The sequence below is a fragment of the Macrobrachium rosenbergii genome, chromosome 56 (genome assembly GCF_040412425.1).
Source record: "Macrobrachium rosenbergii isolate ZJJX-2024 chromosome 56, ASM4041242v1, whole genome shotgun sequence".
NCBI classification, from domain to species: domain Eukaryota; kingdom Metazoa; phylum Arthropoda; class Malacostraca; order Decapoda; family Palaemonidae; genus Macrobrachium; species Macrobrachium rosenbergii.
In genome coordinates this window covers 58,976,363-58,996,560 of record NC_089796.1, presented here as the reverse complement: position 1 = coordinate 58,996,560, position 20,198 = coordinate 58,976,363, and the positions used below count along the sequence as shown (strand labels likewise).

General features: G+C 33.5%; 1 protein-coding gene across 8 annotated transcripts in view; it reads left to right on the top strand.

Annotated features, from left to right (window-relative positions):
• Positions 1-20,198, top strand: part of LOC136836438 (uncharacterized) — a 527,535-nt gene that overhangs the window by 256,873 nt on the left and 250,464 nt on the right. For 4 of the 8 annotated variants that reach the window (XM_067100681.1, XM_067100680.1, XM_067100682.1 and 1 more), the window contains exon 3: positions 14,933-15,680. The exons of the other annotated variants lie outside the window; for them this stretch is intronic. In XM_067100681.1, the coding sequence (XP_066956782.1) occupies positions 15,546-15,680 (135 nt within the window). In that variant the 5' untranslated portion in view covers positions 14,933-15,545. The remainder of the gene's footprint in view (positions 1-14,932; positions 15,681-20,198) is intronic. 8 annotated transcript variants of the gene reach the window in all.

Here is a 20,198-nt window from a genome sequence, read left to right as displayed (position 1 = left end):
GTTTATTAAAATTCTTTCTATCTCCAAGGAAGCAATCGTATTGGTTTGGGAGGAGGAAGGGGGAGGTCGAAAATAGGTTCCAAGCTTCACAGAGAGGATTTCAGTGGATGTATCTTGGGAATATAATGAACTAATATTTGTAAGTAGTTTTTTGTTTTTGCAGCCCAGTAAGTTTGGTTAGGTAACTGAAAAATAGGGATCTCATGGGTTAGTTTTCTATTGTTCGTGTAATTCATTTCCGTCCCTTAACGGTAGCTGGGCGACAGTAGGCAGTCACTTGAAAGTCTAACGTCTCTACTCCATTAGTTTTAGTTTGTTTTCGAGCTTATTCACACGCTTCTGTTACTCTTTAACTCGTATGTGAAGTATTTTTATGTTGGGATGACCTTAATTCTGTCTGGAAGGACGGTTTGAAGCGTGTGAAGGTATTATGGCGTTTGTCACATGACACTACTGCTGGAAGTATCTCACCACAGTGATCTACTGACAAGTAAATCAAGACAACGAGACAGTTCCTGTAAGACTTACCGTCGTGAATTGTAACACTGTATTTAGTGAGTTTTTTGTCTGTAGTTATCAAGAATTAAGTTCGAATATTTAAATAAACGAGGGTTATACACAGTTTATATATATATATATATATATATATGTGTGTGTGTGTGTGTGTGTGTGTGTGTGTGTTATACATACATACATGCATACATATACATAGATACATACATACACGCGCGCGTACACACAATCACGCATATATTATATATACATATATAATTTTATAATACAAAGATATATATTTCTTGTTTTGTACACACGTGCATATAGACATAAACGCTATAACTTTCGTCCATTCAGTTTACGCGATTGTTCACAGTTTAGACATTTAATGTGTATGTATACGTATGCATATTCACTGAACGTGTAAGTTCTATAGACAATTAATTCCAAACTAAGGGTGGTAGCAGTCTCTCATTGTTCTTTTCTTTTCCTTGTAGTTATTGTCCAAGTTTGATGTTCATCCTTGATCTAAATAACGATTTACAGTTCTCTATAAGCTAGCCACAATTATCTAGAGGGTTTCAGTAGTTTTCAACTGCCATATCTATCCGTTTGATGAAATACGTCAGTGAATCGTTATTTACAATAAAAGAATTACAATATAGGTGCAAAAGATACAATTTAAATATGTTACGATATTGTTTCAAAGCAGAACTTAAAGAAATTGTTACAAACTCCAAAATAAATTCAAAGTACGTACGTTTACATGAATTAACAGATATATACACAATATTCGTTTTCTAGGACATGATTGCAAAAACAGACTGTCAAGGGTTTATGAACGTGGAGGGGTAAGTGATTTATAGAAAATTATGGAAATTGTAGCAGCTTGATCCACATGAGCATTGTGAAATAATATATTCTGCTATTTTCATGCGATGAAGATATGTCGGGGGAGTGTGACTACTTAATCATTGTTGGATAAGCGCTGTCATGCACGAAAAACCTAACATTACGGTGTAAGTGTTAACACCAGACATTTCTTAACTAAAGCATTATAGTTTTTCTGATAGGATGGAAATTTCTGTAATGGTAGCAGCGTTATTGTACATCGTCTTTGTCTGAATCCATTGAAGAGAACCGTACCCATACTGTACCGACTGAGGTTTACAAAAATTTTATTGTAAGAAGCTCTGGCTCAAATGAAACTAATCTTAGTTCTTATAAAACGAAGTTTTCTTCTCGTTACTCCACGTGAACTGTAGTTTCGTACTGCAGTGCCTGGTGAACCGTCGAGTAAAAGCGGACGTAACCAGGAACGTGTAAGAGGATTCTGGCCCTTATGTTCTGGGTAGTTGCGTATTTCTTCAACCTTGCAACTCTACAACTGTCTTCCCCTAGCTTAGAATTCCACCGTAGCTGAGGCAAAAGACACTTATGGAGCCTTAATAACTAATCCAGCATCTGTAAGCCTCATGAAGAGGTCACGCAGCCTTTGCACGTGTGTATTCCATTCACTAGTATCAGCTGTAATGTCAAGGTAGTTTCTCACTCCAGTGTCAGCTGTAATGTCATCAAGGTAGTCTCTCACTCCAGGCAAATCATAAATCACCATATTAACCATCCTCCGGAGTTGCCGGTGCAGCAGAGACCAAATGGCATGGAGTAGTAAATGCAATATCTACATTTAGTACTGCTCGAGAAGTAGTAAATGTAGATATTAGTTTAGCATGGTCTGTTAGAGGAATTTGGTAATATCCCTGGAACAAATTAATCTTGTGTGTAGTTTGCATCATCAAGGCCATCAGTATCATCCAAGTTAAGGAGTGGATATGTATTTGATACTGTTATCCTGTTTACCTGGAGGTGATCTTTATACTTTCACCCTGAGACCAGAAAGTAAATTAGTGGTGAGTACCTGTCAGAAAAGACACTCTCGAGCTTATTGGCGTAAGGTGAAGCCTCTCTGATCGCCGTCGTGTCGCAAATCCCCCCATGAGAAGTTGGAATTCGTGAGGCTACTGGTTTGGTAAGTTCATGAGCCATGCACCCCGACCCTAACCCTCGACACAGGAATCTCTTGATATTAGTCAGTTTAAAGAAGGATTGTCTTTGGGAAAGGAAAATTTCTTTCCTTACAATATTAGAGTTACATGTATGTCCCTACCACCTCTTTGATCTCCATAGAGAAGGAAAACCGTAATCCAGATTAGAATGCTAACATTTTCGATTAATTATTAAAGGTATTCTTTTTTTTTGCTGTACCACTGGTCATCGGATGAGTGAACTCAAACATCATTGGGTCACATAAGTATTCGAATGGGTGACAACCAAAATAGGAGACAACGTTGGTACTTGAGTCACATGAAAATCCTTGGGTCATGATTCAGGTATATATATATATATATATATATATATATATATATATATATATATATATATATATATATATATATATATATACACATATACATACATACATACATACATACATACATACATACATACATACATGCAAATGTGGTGTTTGTTTCTTGTGTGAAATCCACCCGCATGAAGGAAGGCATGTTTCATGTCTGTCCTCCACCGTACCTTGACGAGGGCAGTTTGCCCTTGTCAAGGGTCCGGGTGGGAGAACGAAAAATCAGGCTAAATTGATCTTCATCGCTTGTCTTTAAACCTTCCTCCATGTGGATTAATTTTGTATAATTATCTCTTCGTGTCCAAGAAGATTGCAATTTTATAATTGTATGTATTTATGGAATGCATGTATATATGTATATATATATATATATATATATATATATATATATATATATATATATATATATATATATGTATGTATATGTGTGTGTGTGTGAGAGAGAGAGAGAGTATGGATTTGTAGGATTCAGGATTAGCCAGTGTTTTAGGCTATATCTCTCTAAATCGTGCAGCCTATACGACAGTGGACAGTGGCATTAGTTACAATACCTCAAAATTTCGCAGGTTTTAGCTGTACTTTGGCGCAGTTTTCAAAGAAAACAGAGCTGAAGACTGCTATGCCCTAAACAAAATAGTCTTACCAAAATCCTACCCTTCCGTGTTTTTCAATAGGTTTGCTTCACTTTTGCCTTTTTGATATCACTGAGGTATATATATATATATATATATATATATATATATATATATATATATATATATATATATATATATATATATATATAAATATATATATGTAATATAATATATATATGTATATATTATATAAATATAGACGTATAGACGTGTGTATGTGTGTGTAGGATTGAGCGTATCTCCTAAATATCTCATCGATAGATTGTGCTGGAAATTTTTGGAAGTGATATGGGACAAAGAAGAATTGCTTAGATTTTGAGATTAATCTAGATGCAAGTATAAAATTATTTCCCAATGGCGCTGTTGGAGGTACGCGTTACCTGAGAACTTTATGGGTGTTTAGTGTTGTCGAAGCATAAAAGTCAGTTATGGGAAGTTCACGAATGGTTGTCTTTAGGAAGAAAAAAAAACTTATGGTAAAAAGTCACGCATCGCTGTTAATTATGATTTGTGAGATTCCCTTTCTGTTTCTACCATTTTATCTATCTATCTCTGGAAATTTTTGGATATATATATATATATATATATATATATATATATATATATTATATATATGCATAGTATAATATATATATATATATACAGTATATATATAGATATATATGAGAACTATTATATATATTTATATATATATATATAGTTGTATATATATATATATATAATAAAATATATAATACATATGTAAATATACATATGTGTGTGATTTGTGAGATTCGTGTATGCATATGTACCATATTGAAAAATCCTATCTACCACAGCATGCAGTTGGTAAGTATTCTTTGAGCGTATTGCTACTTAGGGAAAGGGATGGGTATAGGACTGTCAACCTTTCAAGTGAAACTACCTTCTCTTCGTGACAGTCAGCTTTTTAAAAAGGAAAACTTTGAATTTAGGGATAATAAAATATCAGTAAATATGTGAAGGCTGTCGAGGAACTGCGCGATTTATGTAGGAGTAAGAAAATAATGGCATTAGTCTTTGTAGCCCTTGAACGAATTAACGCACTGTAGCAATGGCTAGCGAGTGCTCCTGCCATGTTACTTATTCATTGTATATTGACCGGACCCTGAAAACACTAAGAAATGCCATAAGAAACACTTCCACCAGTTGTACCAACTGGTTAGGCAATAAGCAACGCACCAACCTCAATAGTGCTACCAACAGTGAGCAATGTTGTCAGCACCTTGGAAATGAACATGAACGATGGAGACACAGCTTGCCCTATTAGCAAGTACGAAGCCCTGAAGGCAAAGCACATTATAAGTGATCCGGGACAAATTTGCATTAACACATGAGGATTTATTTTATCGGATGAAACCGGTATCATACATGTATTGTGTGAGCGCTTCGGGGGCAGTCTGAGAATTACATTATATATATATATATATATATATATATATATATATATATATATATATATATATATATATATATATATATATATATATATATATATATATATACTGTATATGTATATATATATATGTATATATATAATTGTTTGGTGTCTATTTTATTTTCCACCAAATTTTGACTTGAAGGAACTAGCAAAATAAAAAGTAAATACTGTGGGCAGATTGAATGGAGGTGCGATTATAATGAAGGGAAGTGGACAGGGCTTGTGCATGTCCTTCTCATCACAACAAGGAGGATAGGGCGTGACAAGAGTCAGATGGGCTCCTGTGGCCGCCAGAACAGTTGGAAGACCCAGCCATATTTGCATTAGAGTTGTGAGATAGGAGGCACAAGAAGTGGAGATATTTGGAAAAGAAAGCGCAGGAAAGTCATGAATGGCGGAATTTCACAGAGGCTATTTGCATTGCAGAGCGTTGAGGCAATGATATATATGTATGGACGTATTTATATATATTTTATATATATAATATATATATATATATATATATATATATATATATATATATATATATATATATATATATATATATAATATATATAATATATATATATATATATATATATATATATATATATATATATTTTTTTTTTTATCTTCTTCTTCTTCTTCTTCCCAGCTTGTTCCCAATTTTATATGGGGTCGCCGTGATGCCTTCTTTTGAAGGACTTTGATTTGGCTTTGGGGTAGACTTTGTAGCCCTGATCAGCTGCCCTGCCTGACATCGCTTAGAACCCCCGGTATTGTGTACATGTATTGTACCAGTTCACCAGCGCTCTTTCTCCCAGCAGCGAGGAGTTGTTACGCGGTGAAGTCGACAGTCGAGACGTGTGAGGTGTTTGTTATGTTTTTAGAAGATGTTGGAGTGGCTTTATTTGTGTGTGTAATAGTCTGTAACACCCATTTGCTTTTAAGCAAACCTATCCGTTGATTACATACATAATCCTGGGGTGTCTACACGGATAGCAAATATATATATATATAATATATATATATATATATATATATATATATATATTTATATATATATATATATATATATATATATATATATATATATATATAGTTCTGATATGATATAAGTTTTATGGTATTTTAGCAATAATAAAAAAAGTTTGTGGTTTTTATTGTTTCATCATACTGGAAATAAAAACAAATATTTTTTTCTTTCACTTTTCTAGTTAAAATTCTGAATAACTTCATATATTTATGCAGCAAGACGTACAGACCTCTTTCATAGTACATGGGCTTTTGCCCCAAATATATTATTCCTTACATTTAGATTTTTTCTATCCGACTGAAGATCATTTTTGCTAATTAATGCATCGTAAACCTTGAAAATGTTCTGCTTAATAAATTTTATGGTAACCAGGAAAGGTAAATATACCCGACGAATTATTACTATCATTAATAATCTCCACGGCTGTGGCGTTGGAACCTTAAAGAAAACGGATGCGCTCCTCCGTATAGAAAACAAAAGCTTCCTTGGAAGAAGCCACGGCGTTTTTAACGGGTAGACTGCTGTGTAGGGTGATTCCCTTCTGAGAACACAGCAGGGTCTCAGAGTTCCACGATGTAACTGACCTAGTGCCCCTTTTTAATCTGATTGAATTCAGAACGGTTTAAAATTAAGATAAATGAAATTTGATTTAATCGATTAGGTTTAGTCAAACTGCAACGATTTTATCATGCAGTAGCCTTATAATTCTCTCTCTCTCTCTCTCTCTCTCTCTCTCTCTCTCTCTCTCTCTCTCTCTCTCTCTCTCTCTCTCTCTCTCATTTTCATTTGATGTTTGAATACCTCCGGGGGTTTGCTGACTCCAGGTTGAAGCCCTCTGAATAAAGTATACCGAATTTAGGTTGCTATTTACTCTTAAAATGAAAAAAAGCAAATTACCCTGAAGTACACACAATTCGTATTTGTATTAAGAAACTTGACGGGAATAAATTATGAATAGTTTTGTTTACATATCATTAATCCACATGTTCCTAAGCAAGAAAAAGTGTGTTAGGCGGCACTTTCGTGTTCTTTCCTTTCCGGTGAAATTGCACCAAAGAAATTGTGGTTTTTGTCTAAACTTCGATGAAGATAGGAACAATATCTCTGAGAGTTCATGTTGCACTTGCATGTACTGTATATATGTACACCCTTAGTGCCATTATTTATCGGTATACTGATAAACATTTGTTTGTGATATTGTACGGTCGTGGTTTGTGTGTATATGTGAAATTCATACAAGAGTAGGTGATATCAGATCATTATTCAAAGTATAGTTAATCCAACAAGGGTACTTCCTTTAATCATTCATTTATTTTTATGTCTTCGCTGAATGAATTCTCACGCGCAAGCGTTGCGGTATAGTTCGTATGGGAACCTTTGATGTTTTTTCTGGTGGGTTTCAAAGAAATATTGTTGAAGGGGGAACTGTGACCATTGGTGAAATTATTTTTAGAAGTCGGTTAGGATCCAAACAGACCCAAAATATTTTGATACATATGTAAATGTATATATTTATATATGTTTTTTCTTTTAAGGGGTCACTTCCGTCGGATAAGTTGTGTGCTCTTTGTCGTTCAATTGAGGATTCATGCTTTCCTGATGCGTGATAAATGACGTTATATATCTGGAAAATTATCGAATTTTCAAACATACTCAGCGTGTCACTCACGCCCATATTTATATATATATATATATATATATATATATATATATATATATATATATATATATATATATATATATATATATATATATATATATATATATATATATATATATATATATATATATGTATGTATAACTGAATCATATATAAATATGTAACGTGATGAATATATAATATAAGATAAATGCATATATGATATATAATATATATATATATATATATATGGTATTATATGTCTAAGCAGACTGAAAATATGTAAAGTATAGTTTTACAAAGAAAAAGCTCCTTTATAATCCCATCTGTCATTTATATGAGCTTTCTTTGTAAACATACTCTTTATTTTTCTTCAGTCTGAAGTAGTGAATAGCGTCGAAAGAAAGCCCTGCAGCACTCCCCATCTGTCCTTATATGATTTATTTTTATATATATATATATATATATATATATATAAAGGGATATATATATATATATATATATATATTTATATATATATACATATATATATATATATACATATATATATATATATATATATATATATATATATATATATATATATATATATATTTTACTTAGTTTGGCGTAAGGAGTTGGCGACGTCATCGACCTCCTGTGGAATTTATATGGGCTAAAGTAGGGGTAGAAGCTGACTGGGACAACTTTCGGCTTATCTAAAAATCCGTGGAGCGGTACCGGCTCACCGTCAACCTATCCACCCTTATGTAAACACGGAGTAGCGTCTGCTGGGGTCAAAATACAATCGTGAGGCAGGAAACCTTACCCTTACACATTTTTTTTTTTTTCTTTTATTAGTTACCCTTACATACTTGCTTAGAAATGGGAATGCTGTAATATTCTGGTGATACTCTTCTGAATGTGGGGACAAAGGTGAACTGTGAAATGAATATGGTATCATTTCATATATATTTGTTGCGTAATGTGTATTGCATGCTCTCATATATATATATATATATATATATATATATATATATATATATATATATATATATATATATATATGTATGTGTGTTTTTTTAACATACACACACACACGTGCGCACACTTAATTATTAAGCCACAGTTATCAATAATATCAAATTCGCTATTCCTTGGGAATAATTTACAACCAGTGGGATTTATATGTGCTAAGTGCGTCTTCCCCAGGCAGGGTTCGAACACGAGCATTTGGTTTGGATACAATGATAAACGGTCGACTTTAGCATGTTGCATCATCACAGCGCTGAATGACCTCATCGGTCCCAGTGCTTGGCCTTTAGCCCAAATATTTTATTCCATTCCCTTCCAGATGCACATATCACTTGTAAATTCCCTTGGATGTAAGTTTTCACAAGTTATGGTGAAACTGATGCAGTGATATTTATGGCTTAATACTCTGTGAACATAACAAAATCATACGTATGTAAGGGGAAACTACAAACACACACGATATATATATATATATATATATATATATATATATATATATATATATATATATATACACACACATATATATATATATATGTATGTGTGTAATATATATATATATATATATATATATATATATATATATATATATATATATATATATATATATATATATATATAATTGTGTGTGTGGGCGGATGATCAACGATGATATTACCGATGTTAATGACGTAAACTGTAAATTATGAAATGAAACTAGCTACCTTTTTTTTCTTAGATTTGTATACTTCGTGCAGTTTCTCATAGTTAGTTCTAGTATATCAGGATAATTATGCAGTAGTATTTCTACATATGTTACCAAAAATTATAAATAAATGTAAATTGCATATGAAATTATCTTTTTATCTGAGCCTTGTATCAGAAAGCTTACAAAATTACTTTAGGATATAATTTAAAAAAAAAACATTTTTTTTTCTTAATAGTTTCGAACTAATATTAGATATATTGTAGATAAGGATAAAAGTTACATAACAATATTGACTTTGGCGATCCTGTTCAATTTGATTTGAATAGTAATGATTAAATTTGCTTATGCATGCCCTTATAAATCTATTAATTATTAATAAATTTTTTTTATTTAATATGTCGGCTCATGTGTCTTAATTTGAGTACTTATTTGATTTAAATTTTCGCTCAAAATCGTTGGACAGTCTCCATTGCGGTTTTAAACTTGCTGAGGATTCCACTTATGCTGCTTTTAAACATAATCTAATTCGTAGTTGCAAAGTCGTTTGATGAAGTTGCTATAGCGATGTGAAGATGCTTCTTAAGTCGCTGTGCCTTTTGTCGCCGTAGGGGAGTTCTGAAATGCCATGTGAAGTGATTCTCGAAATCAGTTTTCTCATGGTACATGAAACTGATGAGAAGAAAAAGGGAAAGCAGAAACTCGCCTTCTTTGTGCGGTCGATGTGTCGCTGTACATAGCCACGAACAGCATGCGCCATCTTTCCTCTTACAAATATGGTTGATGTCATCTTTGTTGTCACGACCATTCGTCCTAATGAACATTTTTTGCGCTTGGCTAATCACATTACATTTTTTGACAGAGATAATGACATGTTCATTTTTTTACTTAGAGATCTTAGCCCGTGTAAATACCGGAAAGAGACAATTGCATGATGTGCAACGCTGCAGGCCTAAAGACAACCCACTGTGTGCCATTGCATGTTGACACTAATGATTCCTTTTCAGTTCTTTGACTTCTCGTACCATTTCATGTTTCTTGGAGCGTGGATGCTTGTGATTGCGTCGATATGTGTTCCATATTACTGGCTGGTCATTTCGTTGTGAATATGAGTGTAAGATTAATGTATGTTGAAGATTGGAGATGTAGTATAAAGCTGCATTGAAAATGCACGATAAATCTGCAGTAAAACCAATTTTCGTCTTCATTCGAGTAATGAAGGCGAGGAGAAAGCCAATCTGCTTTCTAATATTCGCATGAATAAGCGTTAGCTATATTGATTTCAGGTAGAATTACGTCAGTTGCACCATGATTAGTGTGTGTCTCGTACTGATATATATATATATATATATATATATATATATATATATATATATATATATATATATATATATATATATATATATATATATACATACTGTATATATATATATATGTACAGTCCTTTTGATACTTTATACTGTAATATAATATATATTATATATATATATATATATATATATATATTTATATATTAAATTGTGTGCAGTTTGTTTGTGTGTGTGTGTGTTTTACTGTGTGTGCATATGCATAAAATATAAAGTTAGCAAATTAATTGAATATAAGTACTTGTGTACATAATATTTCATTAATGTAAGTTATATTAATGTATATATTGCACAAAATTGGAAATCAATTCATGTAGTGTGTGTGTGTGTGTGTATATATGTATATTATATGTATATATATGAGTGTGTTTATTTGTGTACGTAAGTTTAATGCATATAAGTAATTGTGTACATATTTCATGAATGTAAGTAATGTATATATCACACAAAATTGGAAATCAGTCCCAGTCGTATATATCTATCTATTTCTACATATATATATATATATATAATGCATATATATATATATATATATATATATATATATATATATAATATACATTTTATATGTATATATATATATGTGTGTGTGTGTATATATATTGTATGTATGTATGTATGTATGTATGTATGTATATATGTATGTATGTATGTATGTATGTATGTATTTATGTACCTATGTATATGCTAGTAATATAAGTTAAAATGACGACAAATTTGTGAAGGACTGCCTAATGTTATATATTAAAAATTTCAGAAACTGAGTATGGTACCCGTCATTATACTTTTAAGAAAAGAGTGAGGAGACTCATCATCCGCATTGAGGAAAGAGATTGCGGCTGTTGATGTCAAAGAGACTACCGCTTATTTGATTTTAATCTGCCATAGTGAGGAAAATTAAGGGGAGATCCCCTCTCCAAAAATTGCTGTACTGATATTACGAGGCTGAATAAGTTGTAATGGAAACTTGAAATAGAAGACATTCTGCAACAAAATTCAAACAGCTGTTAATTGTCTGTGCTTAAGATAGAAATGGAATGGGGGTTTTGTGTGCCTGGGCCCTCTTTAGGTTTAAAATAGACATTTGAGATTTTAGGAGAACATTGGAAATTAGTTTGTTGAGAATGAGTTTGCTTGTTTGAAAGGGGCTGTTCCTTTTTATTGTTTTACTGTTTGAACGAAACTGCATTACTCTTTGGACAAATGCTATATATGTTTATATATACATATATGCATATATATGTGTGTATGTGTATGTAATATAGGTATGTGTATATATATGTAGTGTGTATAACAAAAATGCATAAACATATGTATATGTGTGTTTCTGTGTCTTTCAAGAGTATGAGAGTTATCTCGGGTAATTTCTTTTATAATTACTTGCAACATTGACTATTAGAAAATTTTTCTGGAAAAATATGTTTTTACGAGTCTGTGCAGCTTAGATAAATAAATACTAGAAGAAAACCGGTGTATAGGAAAAGTCTCAGAGGTACTGTTAACTAATCGTTAGATTGAGTGGTATTGCTAATTGACGCCATGTGACAATTTAAAGTAGGCAAAAGAGGTAGGGTGATATGAACGAAAAAAATTAGATGTATGGATTAAATTATTAAGTTTTTAAAATAAACTATGGGATTAAAATTACATATATATTGTATATATATATATATATATATATATATATATATATATATATATATATATATATATATATATATACTGTATATGTATATGCATATGCATATATATATATATATATATATATATATATATATATATATATATATATATATATATATATATATATATATATGTATTGAAAAGCTTAAAACCCAATGTAGGATCTGCAGAATTCAGGTATTGTTTCAAAAGTGCAACAAGTTAAGGTTAAAGAAGTTGGATAGCCAAGTTGGGAAAACCAAAGAGAATAGATGAGAAGTAATGAGCACTAAGTAATGCAGCTGAGCACAGATGGGGCTTATAAAATAAACCTCATTCACGGAGCACAGACGCAGGTAGCAGATTAAGTAACGGTAGTAAGGGAATTTGGAGAGAGAGAGAGAGAGAGAGAGAGAGAGAGAGAGAGAGAGAGAGAGAGAGAGAGAGGGAATGTTTAGATGTGAATGTACCCCAGTATCTTGTGAACTATTATCCCTTTCGAAAGGGGTGCATGAATCTTTTTCTTATATACAGTGGCACTTGAATATATTGCATATGATATCCACTAATCTTCTCCTTTCAGAATTCTCCTTCATCCTCTGTGTTTTTGGGTTAAACGTATGATTATCTCTGTACCTTTGTAAGACGATAGGCGTATTTCAGTGTTTCTCATATTTACTCAGAATTACTTTCACAAGCACAGTGATTTGCAATGTGAATGGTTTTTAATTCACTCAGTGTTCTCTCCTTTTTCAAAATCTTTTTCACGTTCATAAGCAGATTGTAGATGTTTTATAAGATTTCTACTTCTCAGTAGCTGCATCCATCATTCCAAAATATCAAGCCAAAAGTTTATAATTTCTCACTGTGTGATCATTTTGATGAATCAAAGTCAAATATTCAGAGTGATTAGTTTTTTTTTGTTGGGGGGGGAGGTTTATATAACCTCTGATGCTTGAATATTTTGGGAATATGGACTTTTATTTTCCACAAATGTGTTTGTTGTTTGACGTACACTTTTCCATATCTTTGCTCAACATTTTTTAATATCTGATGACGTTACTTGATTGGACTACTTTTGAAAAATAGATTTTCGAAGTAAACCTCATCACTTTCCTTTGAGAATATATTAGTATCTACAGAAGAAGTATTTGTATTTCCCAGAGTTTCCGTTTCTTGTTCATTTTGCTATAACAATTTGAAATGACATTGGCAAGAGGTAAATTAAGGTTTTGATACGACATTGGTGTAGACTGCGGAAGGAATAACTGTATTACATAATTATGAATGAAATTAGTTTGTCATTTTTGAGGTAGTCCAGTCATAGACCGTGATCAGCACTTTTGTGTGTTTCCAATACGCATGAAGATCGTACCTAAATCTGTAATGGATGAAGTTTGTTGTTCTAAACTATTTTGAGTGGTGGAAGTAAACCATTTGCGGTCTTGACTCATAAATAGGGGAAGCTACTTCTTGAGCGCCTTCATATGTTATCGGCGGGTTCAACTAAACCGAATTGCTTGCTTTGATTAGTATCCTTGGGGTGATGTATTCAAACTTCTAAATTGAACTAAAGACCTTATTTAAAAAGCATCCCTCCTGAAAATGAATTGCTTATCCAAAGTGCGATAAGAATATTTTGCTAATGTAATCAATAAACACGCTTGGTATCTTGAGATTTTTTTTTAGTGTATGTTTTTTCCTTAAAAAATGAAAAAAGTCAGTTCAATCCGATAAATATTTTACCTGCTGAAGTAAAAGTGCAGAATATTAATTGAAAGAAAATAAGCGCTTAGTGAAATGATAGTAAAATACTTGTAGAAAATAGATTTCATTATTTTCTCAGTTTCCCGGAAGTTTGTTTTTTCAGTGTAAGGATTTTGGGAGCCAGTATTTTAATTGCTCCTATGTGATTCTGGTTATTTTTTTTTTTACTAAATATTTATCTTAGAAATGTCAGAGAATGTTCAATAAACCGCAAATGGGTTTGCTAATTATTAAAGAGTGAACTTTCTTCTATTTTGTATAATTTTTAATGGATGATTGGGCAACGTAAAACGTCTCTCTTTGTGGCATCTTGTTCGCGACTGCGTGTGTTTGTGTGTGTGAGCGTGTGTGTGTGTGTGTGTGTGTCTTCTTTTCGAACGAATGATTTTTCTCAGACGCTCAAAATACTTCTGGTGGTGTATAAGCAGAGCACATGAGTTGATAAAACTTCACCCCAAACTTTGCCATTCAACTTTTGCCATTTTATTAATAATTGCACAGAAGAAAAATCGTTGGGCGCACTTTAAGTGATTACAGGTCTCTAAGTATTCCCTTTGAAGCACAAGTAGTAAACAGAAACCGAGTTGTGCAATTAAGTAAATGGAAACATGACTCCTGGGCTCCGAGTGGCACCCCGACGCGTCCGAGAAAAACACGGAAAAAGAGGAATTGTTGTTGTTGCTGTCGTTCTTCTTTTTCCGTGGGAGTGAGCGTAAGTGTTGGCTTGTGTCTGTCTGTGTGATGACGCCTGCCCTCTGTCTTCTATCCTCAGGCGGTGGCGGCACACCCGAGGAGACTGGGCGATGCTTAATGGGTAAAAATAAAACCTTTCAGCGAGAGTGCCTTAAAACGGGCGCTGGGTTCCACCGCCCCCACCACCTGCCTACTACCACTCTGCCCTTCCATCTAAAAAGCACCCATATTGTCGTCTGAATCCCTCTTAATCTCCTGTGCCTCCCTCTCTGTTACAATCCCAATCCCTCTTCATGGAATGAGTCATGCCAGAGAAACCGGAGCTCACCACAAAAAGTGGAAACGACTCGGTTCCTGTAGCACCTTCGGTGTGGGCTCTGCAGGCGCTCTTGCACATGGCCTTGGTCAAGAAACTCTTTTCTTGGTCCTAAAGAACTCCTGAGATCCTTCAATGCCATTTCAAAGAGAGTAAATCCCTTTGTAATGTCAGAAATTTGCTTAAAAATACAGTAATCCTGCTAACAGTTGTTAAAAATAAGTGAGGTGATGAGCCAAGCCATTCGTTAAACGAAATTTAAGATAAAGTGAAAAAGAGCGAGAAAAATTAAAAACAGAAGCGTTAGGGCGTTCAGTCTGTTGTAAGTGTCTAGTCGAAGCTCTGTCTCTGTCTCTGCAACGGGGGCCCAGCCAGCATGCAGGCCGCCCTCCTCGTCCGCAACAAACGATCCAAAAGAAGGGGGACACTAAGAGCCACTTCTATCGCCAACCTCCCATCCCATGTGGCCACTAGAAACATCTTGCCGTTCCCAAGATTCAACCCACGTAAGGTAAGTGGGCTCTCTTTTCACCCCAGATCATAACCACCCTCTGAAGCTGCCGTCGCTGTGATTTACCGCTCTTGCTTTGTTCATTCAGACACGTTGCCACTGGCGGTATTTAGCTGCTTATGCACAGTGCAATGAAAGGGTCAAATTTAGTGATTAAAACATTGATGTGAGAATGAAAAAGTGTGCATGTTACATTAATAAAAAGCGCGAGATATTAGGGGATGTGCTTTTCACAGGTTTTGTAGTTCATAAAATTTTAATTGCCAAACCCAAATTACAGTTCTTTACAGAGAAAAAGTCAAGGCTAATAAATCTTGTGCGTATTATATTTGTTTGTTATTGAATAGCCGAAGAAGGAAGAAAGAATGATGGTATGAGAGGATTTCAAGATAGTAATAAGTAAGTCATGATATTATATGTTGAATAAAGAGAGGCGTTCATTATGACCCCTAAGATCTCATTACTTGTGTCATCAATAACCATAGCAATCGATTATTAAAATAAAAGGCTTTGTAATATTTAAAATGTGACATCTATTGCATGACAGTAGCTAGAAGCACTTTTGTAGGTACATCCGCTTGTCCGTATCTCATTTTTGGGTAGTCCATAGTACTGTATAGTGTTTTTCGTGTATGCGAGCTCAGGGCTCGTATTTTCCTTCTCGTTATATATTCACTTTTACAGATGAAAGTCTTAATATCTTTATTTTATATATATGATATAAAATCTTTATTCTGTGGATAAGTTGACAAGGTAAGTCTTTCGGAACATACAACGTCGGTGACCGAGACTGCAGGTGAGTCCTCCTCCGGAATAGGTAGATTATTTCAGAGCCAGTGACTGGGGGATTTGTACTGGCGTGAATTACTAGAGAGGATTTTTCGGCATTCTTAGAGAACATCGGGTCTGTCCGAAAGTATTAAGGTGCCTCTTAGTCTATCTATATACCCTTGCGGAATGCCTGTCAACAATTATCAAGTGTGTCGTTCCGTGGAAACGTAATGAAAAGTGGCTTCACTGTTGTTATGAGGATGATGTCCGTAAACTTGCCATTCTTCGTATTTGTTTATCATGAAACATATTTTGCCCAGACTGCTTGTTTTGAATATTTATCATCATGCATAAATACATTTATTTGTGACCTCATATTAAGTTGATGTAATGACGTCATTTTGGAGACTGGGTGAATGAAATAAGCCGCTGTTGCTAGTAGTCAATTGTCTTGTTATACAGACGTCGTGTCCATGACATATTTTTCGAATTTTCTAAATTTTTTACGTATACATCACGTAAATCAAATAAGATTGATTATATATAAAATATACTGTGCATATACATATGATTATAAGAGATATATACAGTATATATATATATATATATGTATATATATATATATATATATATATATATATATATATATATATATATATATATATATATTATTGTATATTTATTCTAATTATGCTAAACTGAAAATTAAGCTTCTTCTGATATTAGAGACAATATGCTGTTAAAGTTGTAAACAGTACCATTTCAGGGTTAAGTCTTACGGCGAAAGATTTTTTAAAAGGATGATTACAGTGTTCTCTCAGTATCCATGATTCCGTTTGAAACTTGAAAAGGCTTAATATAAACACGAAAATTTAGCTAAAATTCGTGTAAATAATTTCGCACTGGAAACTTTTACCTGGCTTGCAGAATGCTTTCAGTTACTTTATTATTATGTGAGTGTTCAACAGTCTAACAACTAGATTTAAGATATTTAGTTTCTTATTAAACGAATTACGTGATCATAATATGTCTTTCATTTCCTAGCATTATAAATAAGAACAAATACGCACTATTAAAATTTTAGGTCATATTGCAGATCTTATTAATTCATGTTCCATGACAGGCAAAATGGAGTTCAACTTTATTCCCAAGACAAATTACTCCCATTTTATTTTATTCAGAATTTTAGTACCTATGGCGGATTCCGAAATCCTGGGAGCACTGACTTCCTGATAGTATTTTCCTAGAAATCGAACAATATTTATATATATATATATATATATATATATATATATATATATATATATATATATATATATATATATATATATATATATATATATATATATACTGTATGTTGATTCCTTAATGATATATTACTGTATGTAATTAGCTAACTTTATGACAACCATGCGTTCATCACTATTACAAAGTTAATGTTGTAGACATTGTCAAGAATTTTGCATGTTAACAATGCGTATCGCTGAGTGGTTTTGCCTTCGACTCCAAGCCCTCTTTTTCACATTAGCTCTTCTTCATCCTTTTGTCGGGATGTTGGTCCTGTCTGGTTGCCAGTATCACCACGGATTTTCCCTTCTTGAGAAAATACTTGGTACTTTCCAAACGTTAATAATCATAGTTTAGATCATCCTTGGAATATTTTCGCTTTGGCCATTTTCCACCAGCTCTATTTCAGGAAGGAACTTCATATGTGTTTTAGTGCTGGTGTTGCAAGTGTCTGTGTGTGCTACTAATATTGCAGCGAATCATCATCTATAGTCTGTGGAGTGCCACGATGTCTCAGTTCACTGCATTAGAGTTCTTTCATTCCCTTACTGCAAGGTCTCAGTGTTATACGGATGTCATATACTTCCTGTGGTATAAATGTTAACATGCGTAAATTTAGGAGAGGAAGTACCTCTACTGGGAATTTTCTCTTATAAATAATTTTTTTTTTACATCTGCATTCGATTCCTTTTTCACATGCTTGCACATTATTAAGTGGCGGTAATGCTTTTCAGGGTGTCGTCTGCAATTGGATGTAGGACTTAATCATTCTTCTGTGGAACAGCTCTGTATTTCTTTAAGAGGTTCCTCTTTTGGTCTTGACAGAATTGCTTTTGGCCAGGCATTTAACTCATAGCTCCAGAAAATCCGGTTTGCACGTGTGTTCTACCAAGTTTAAATTACGCACAGATTGTGTATGAAAAATGTCAATTGTAGAAGTTATTGTTGTCAAATCTTCCCTCTATCTCTCTACAAGGCCACGAACGTGTAAGTAAATCCCATTAAGTAAAATTATTTACTAACTAGATACCATCTGTGATATAGTTAGTTTCTCTCGGCTTAACCCGCTGGATCACACATCACCATTAGATATATTGCCACCTTTGTAAACAAAGTTTGACGGTAGTTATGTCTTCGCCGGTATTTGTATATATGTCTGTGCACATGGTATATTGTGCGTTGCACCCTGGTTTATTTCCTTACCACTGAAGTAATCGGCAGTACGTATGCATTTGCTTAGATAGTGTAAAAGAGAACTGCAGCTGAAAATCAGGTCATCCGACTTAATGTCAATTCTCAGGCCATGACCTAATGCAAGGGCTTGTATTTTGCTGTTACTCTGCCGTGTCATCATCCTTCCTGCAAGGTGTAGCCGCTGGTGCACCAGTGTTTGCTTTGTTTACAATACCTGACGCTCGCTGTCGTGCCGTCTATCGCCCTATCGGTATTTTCACTACATAGCAAGTTAATGAGGGCCGATATTGCTCATTAAAGGTACATTTATATTATACGATCACGCTACTTTTTCTGTACTCTCTCTCTCTCTCTCTCTCTCTCTCTCACACACACACACAAGGACTTTCATTCGAGATATGTATTTTTTTTAGGAATATTTGGAATACTTAAGATTCATGAGATTCGTTTTTATAGATAATATAGTACGCGTACGTATGATCTAGGACTTGGCTAACAAAGTAGGTAAGAGCATTACTGTTACTTCATTCTATACCTCAAAACTGATCAATATGAAGTAGTTAGCTGATGAAAAAAGTTAACCAAAGTCACGAGTTTTAGTAGGTTACTGACCCAGTATATTAGAAACATTGGGCATGTTATTGTTAGTTATTATACTCTTACATTATATTTTTATCACTTTGGACGTTGTGAGTCCAATTGTGAATGAATTGTTTATTTCTTATTTAATTCTTTTGTTTTTGTAGCTGGATTTATAGAATTTGCCATGATTTGGATTAACACATGGTTTGGGGAAATTTTGCATTGATTCGTAATGAACGTTTAAACCTAACCTTGAACGGACAGCGGTTTGTAGTTCATGGGTAATAATAGTAAGCGCAGATGCCTACAATATTTTTTTCTAATTTGTCACATTTTCCTCGTGGCATTTGTTACTAAACTCTTTCTAGAGACATTTTTTCATCTAAATGAAAGATAACGTTGATATCGGACTTAATGTTGACCAGAATCCGTCGCTCTTTTCCTTTAAATCATACTCTGGTGACGTCATTGCGGTGTAATAAGATTTAACGTGGAGTGCCGTATGAGTGGTGATTGCATGCGAAGATGTGAATAGTAAAAGTGATATTAAGAGCAATTAGAAGTATGGAGATGTATTTAGAGTTCATGATTAGAAACGGGCTCGATTACAATAATAATTATCATCATCATCATCATCATCTCTGTAAAATCGCTTTACAGATTTCTTTTACGCACTATTCCATA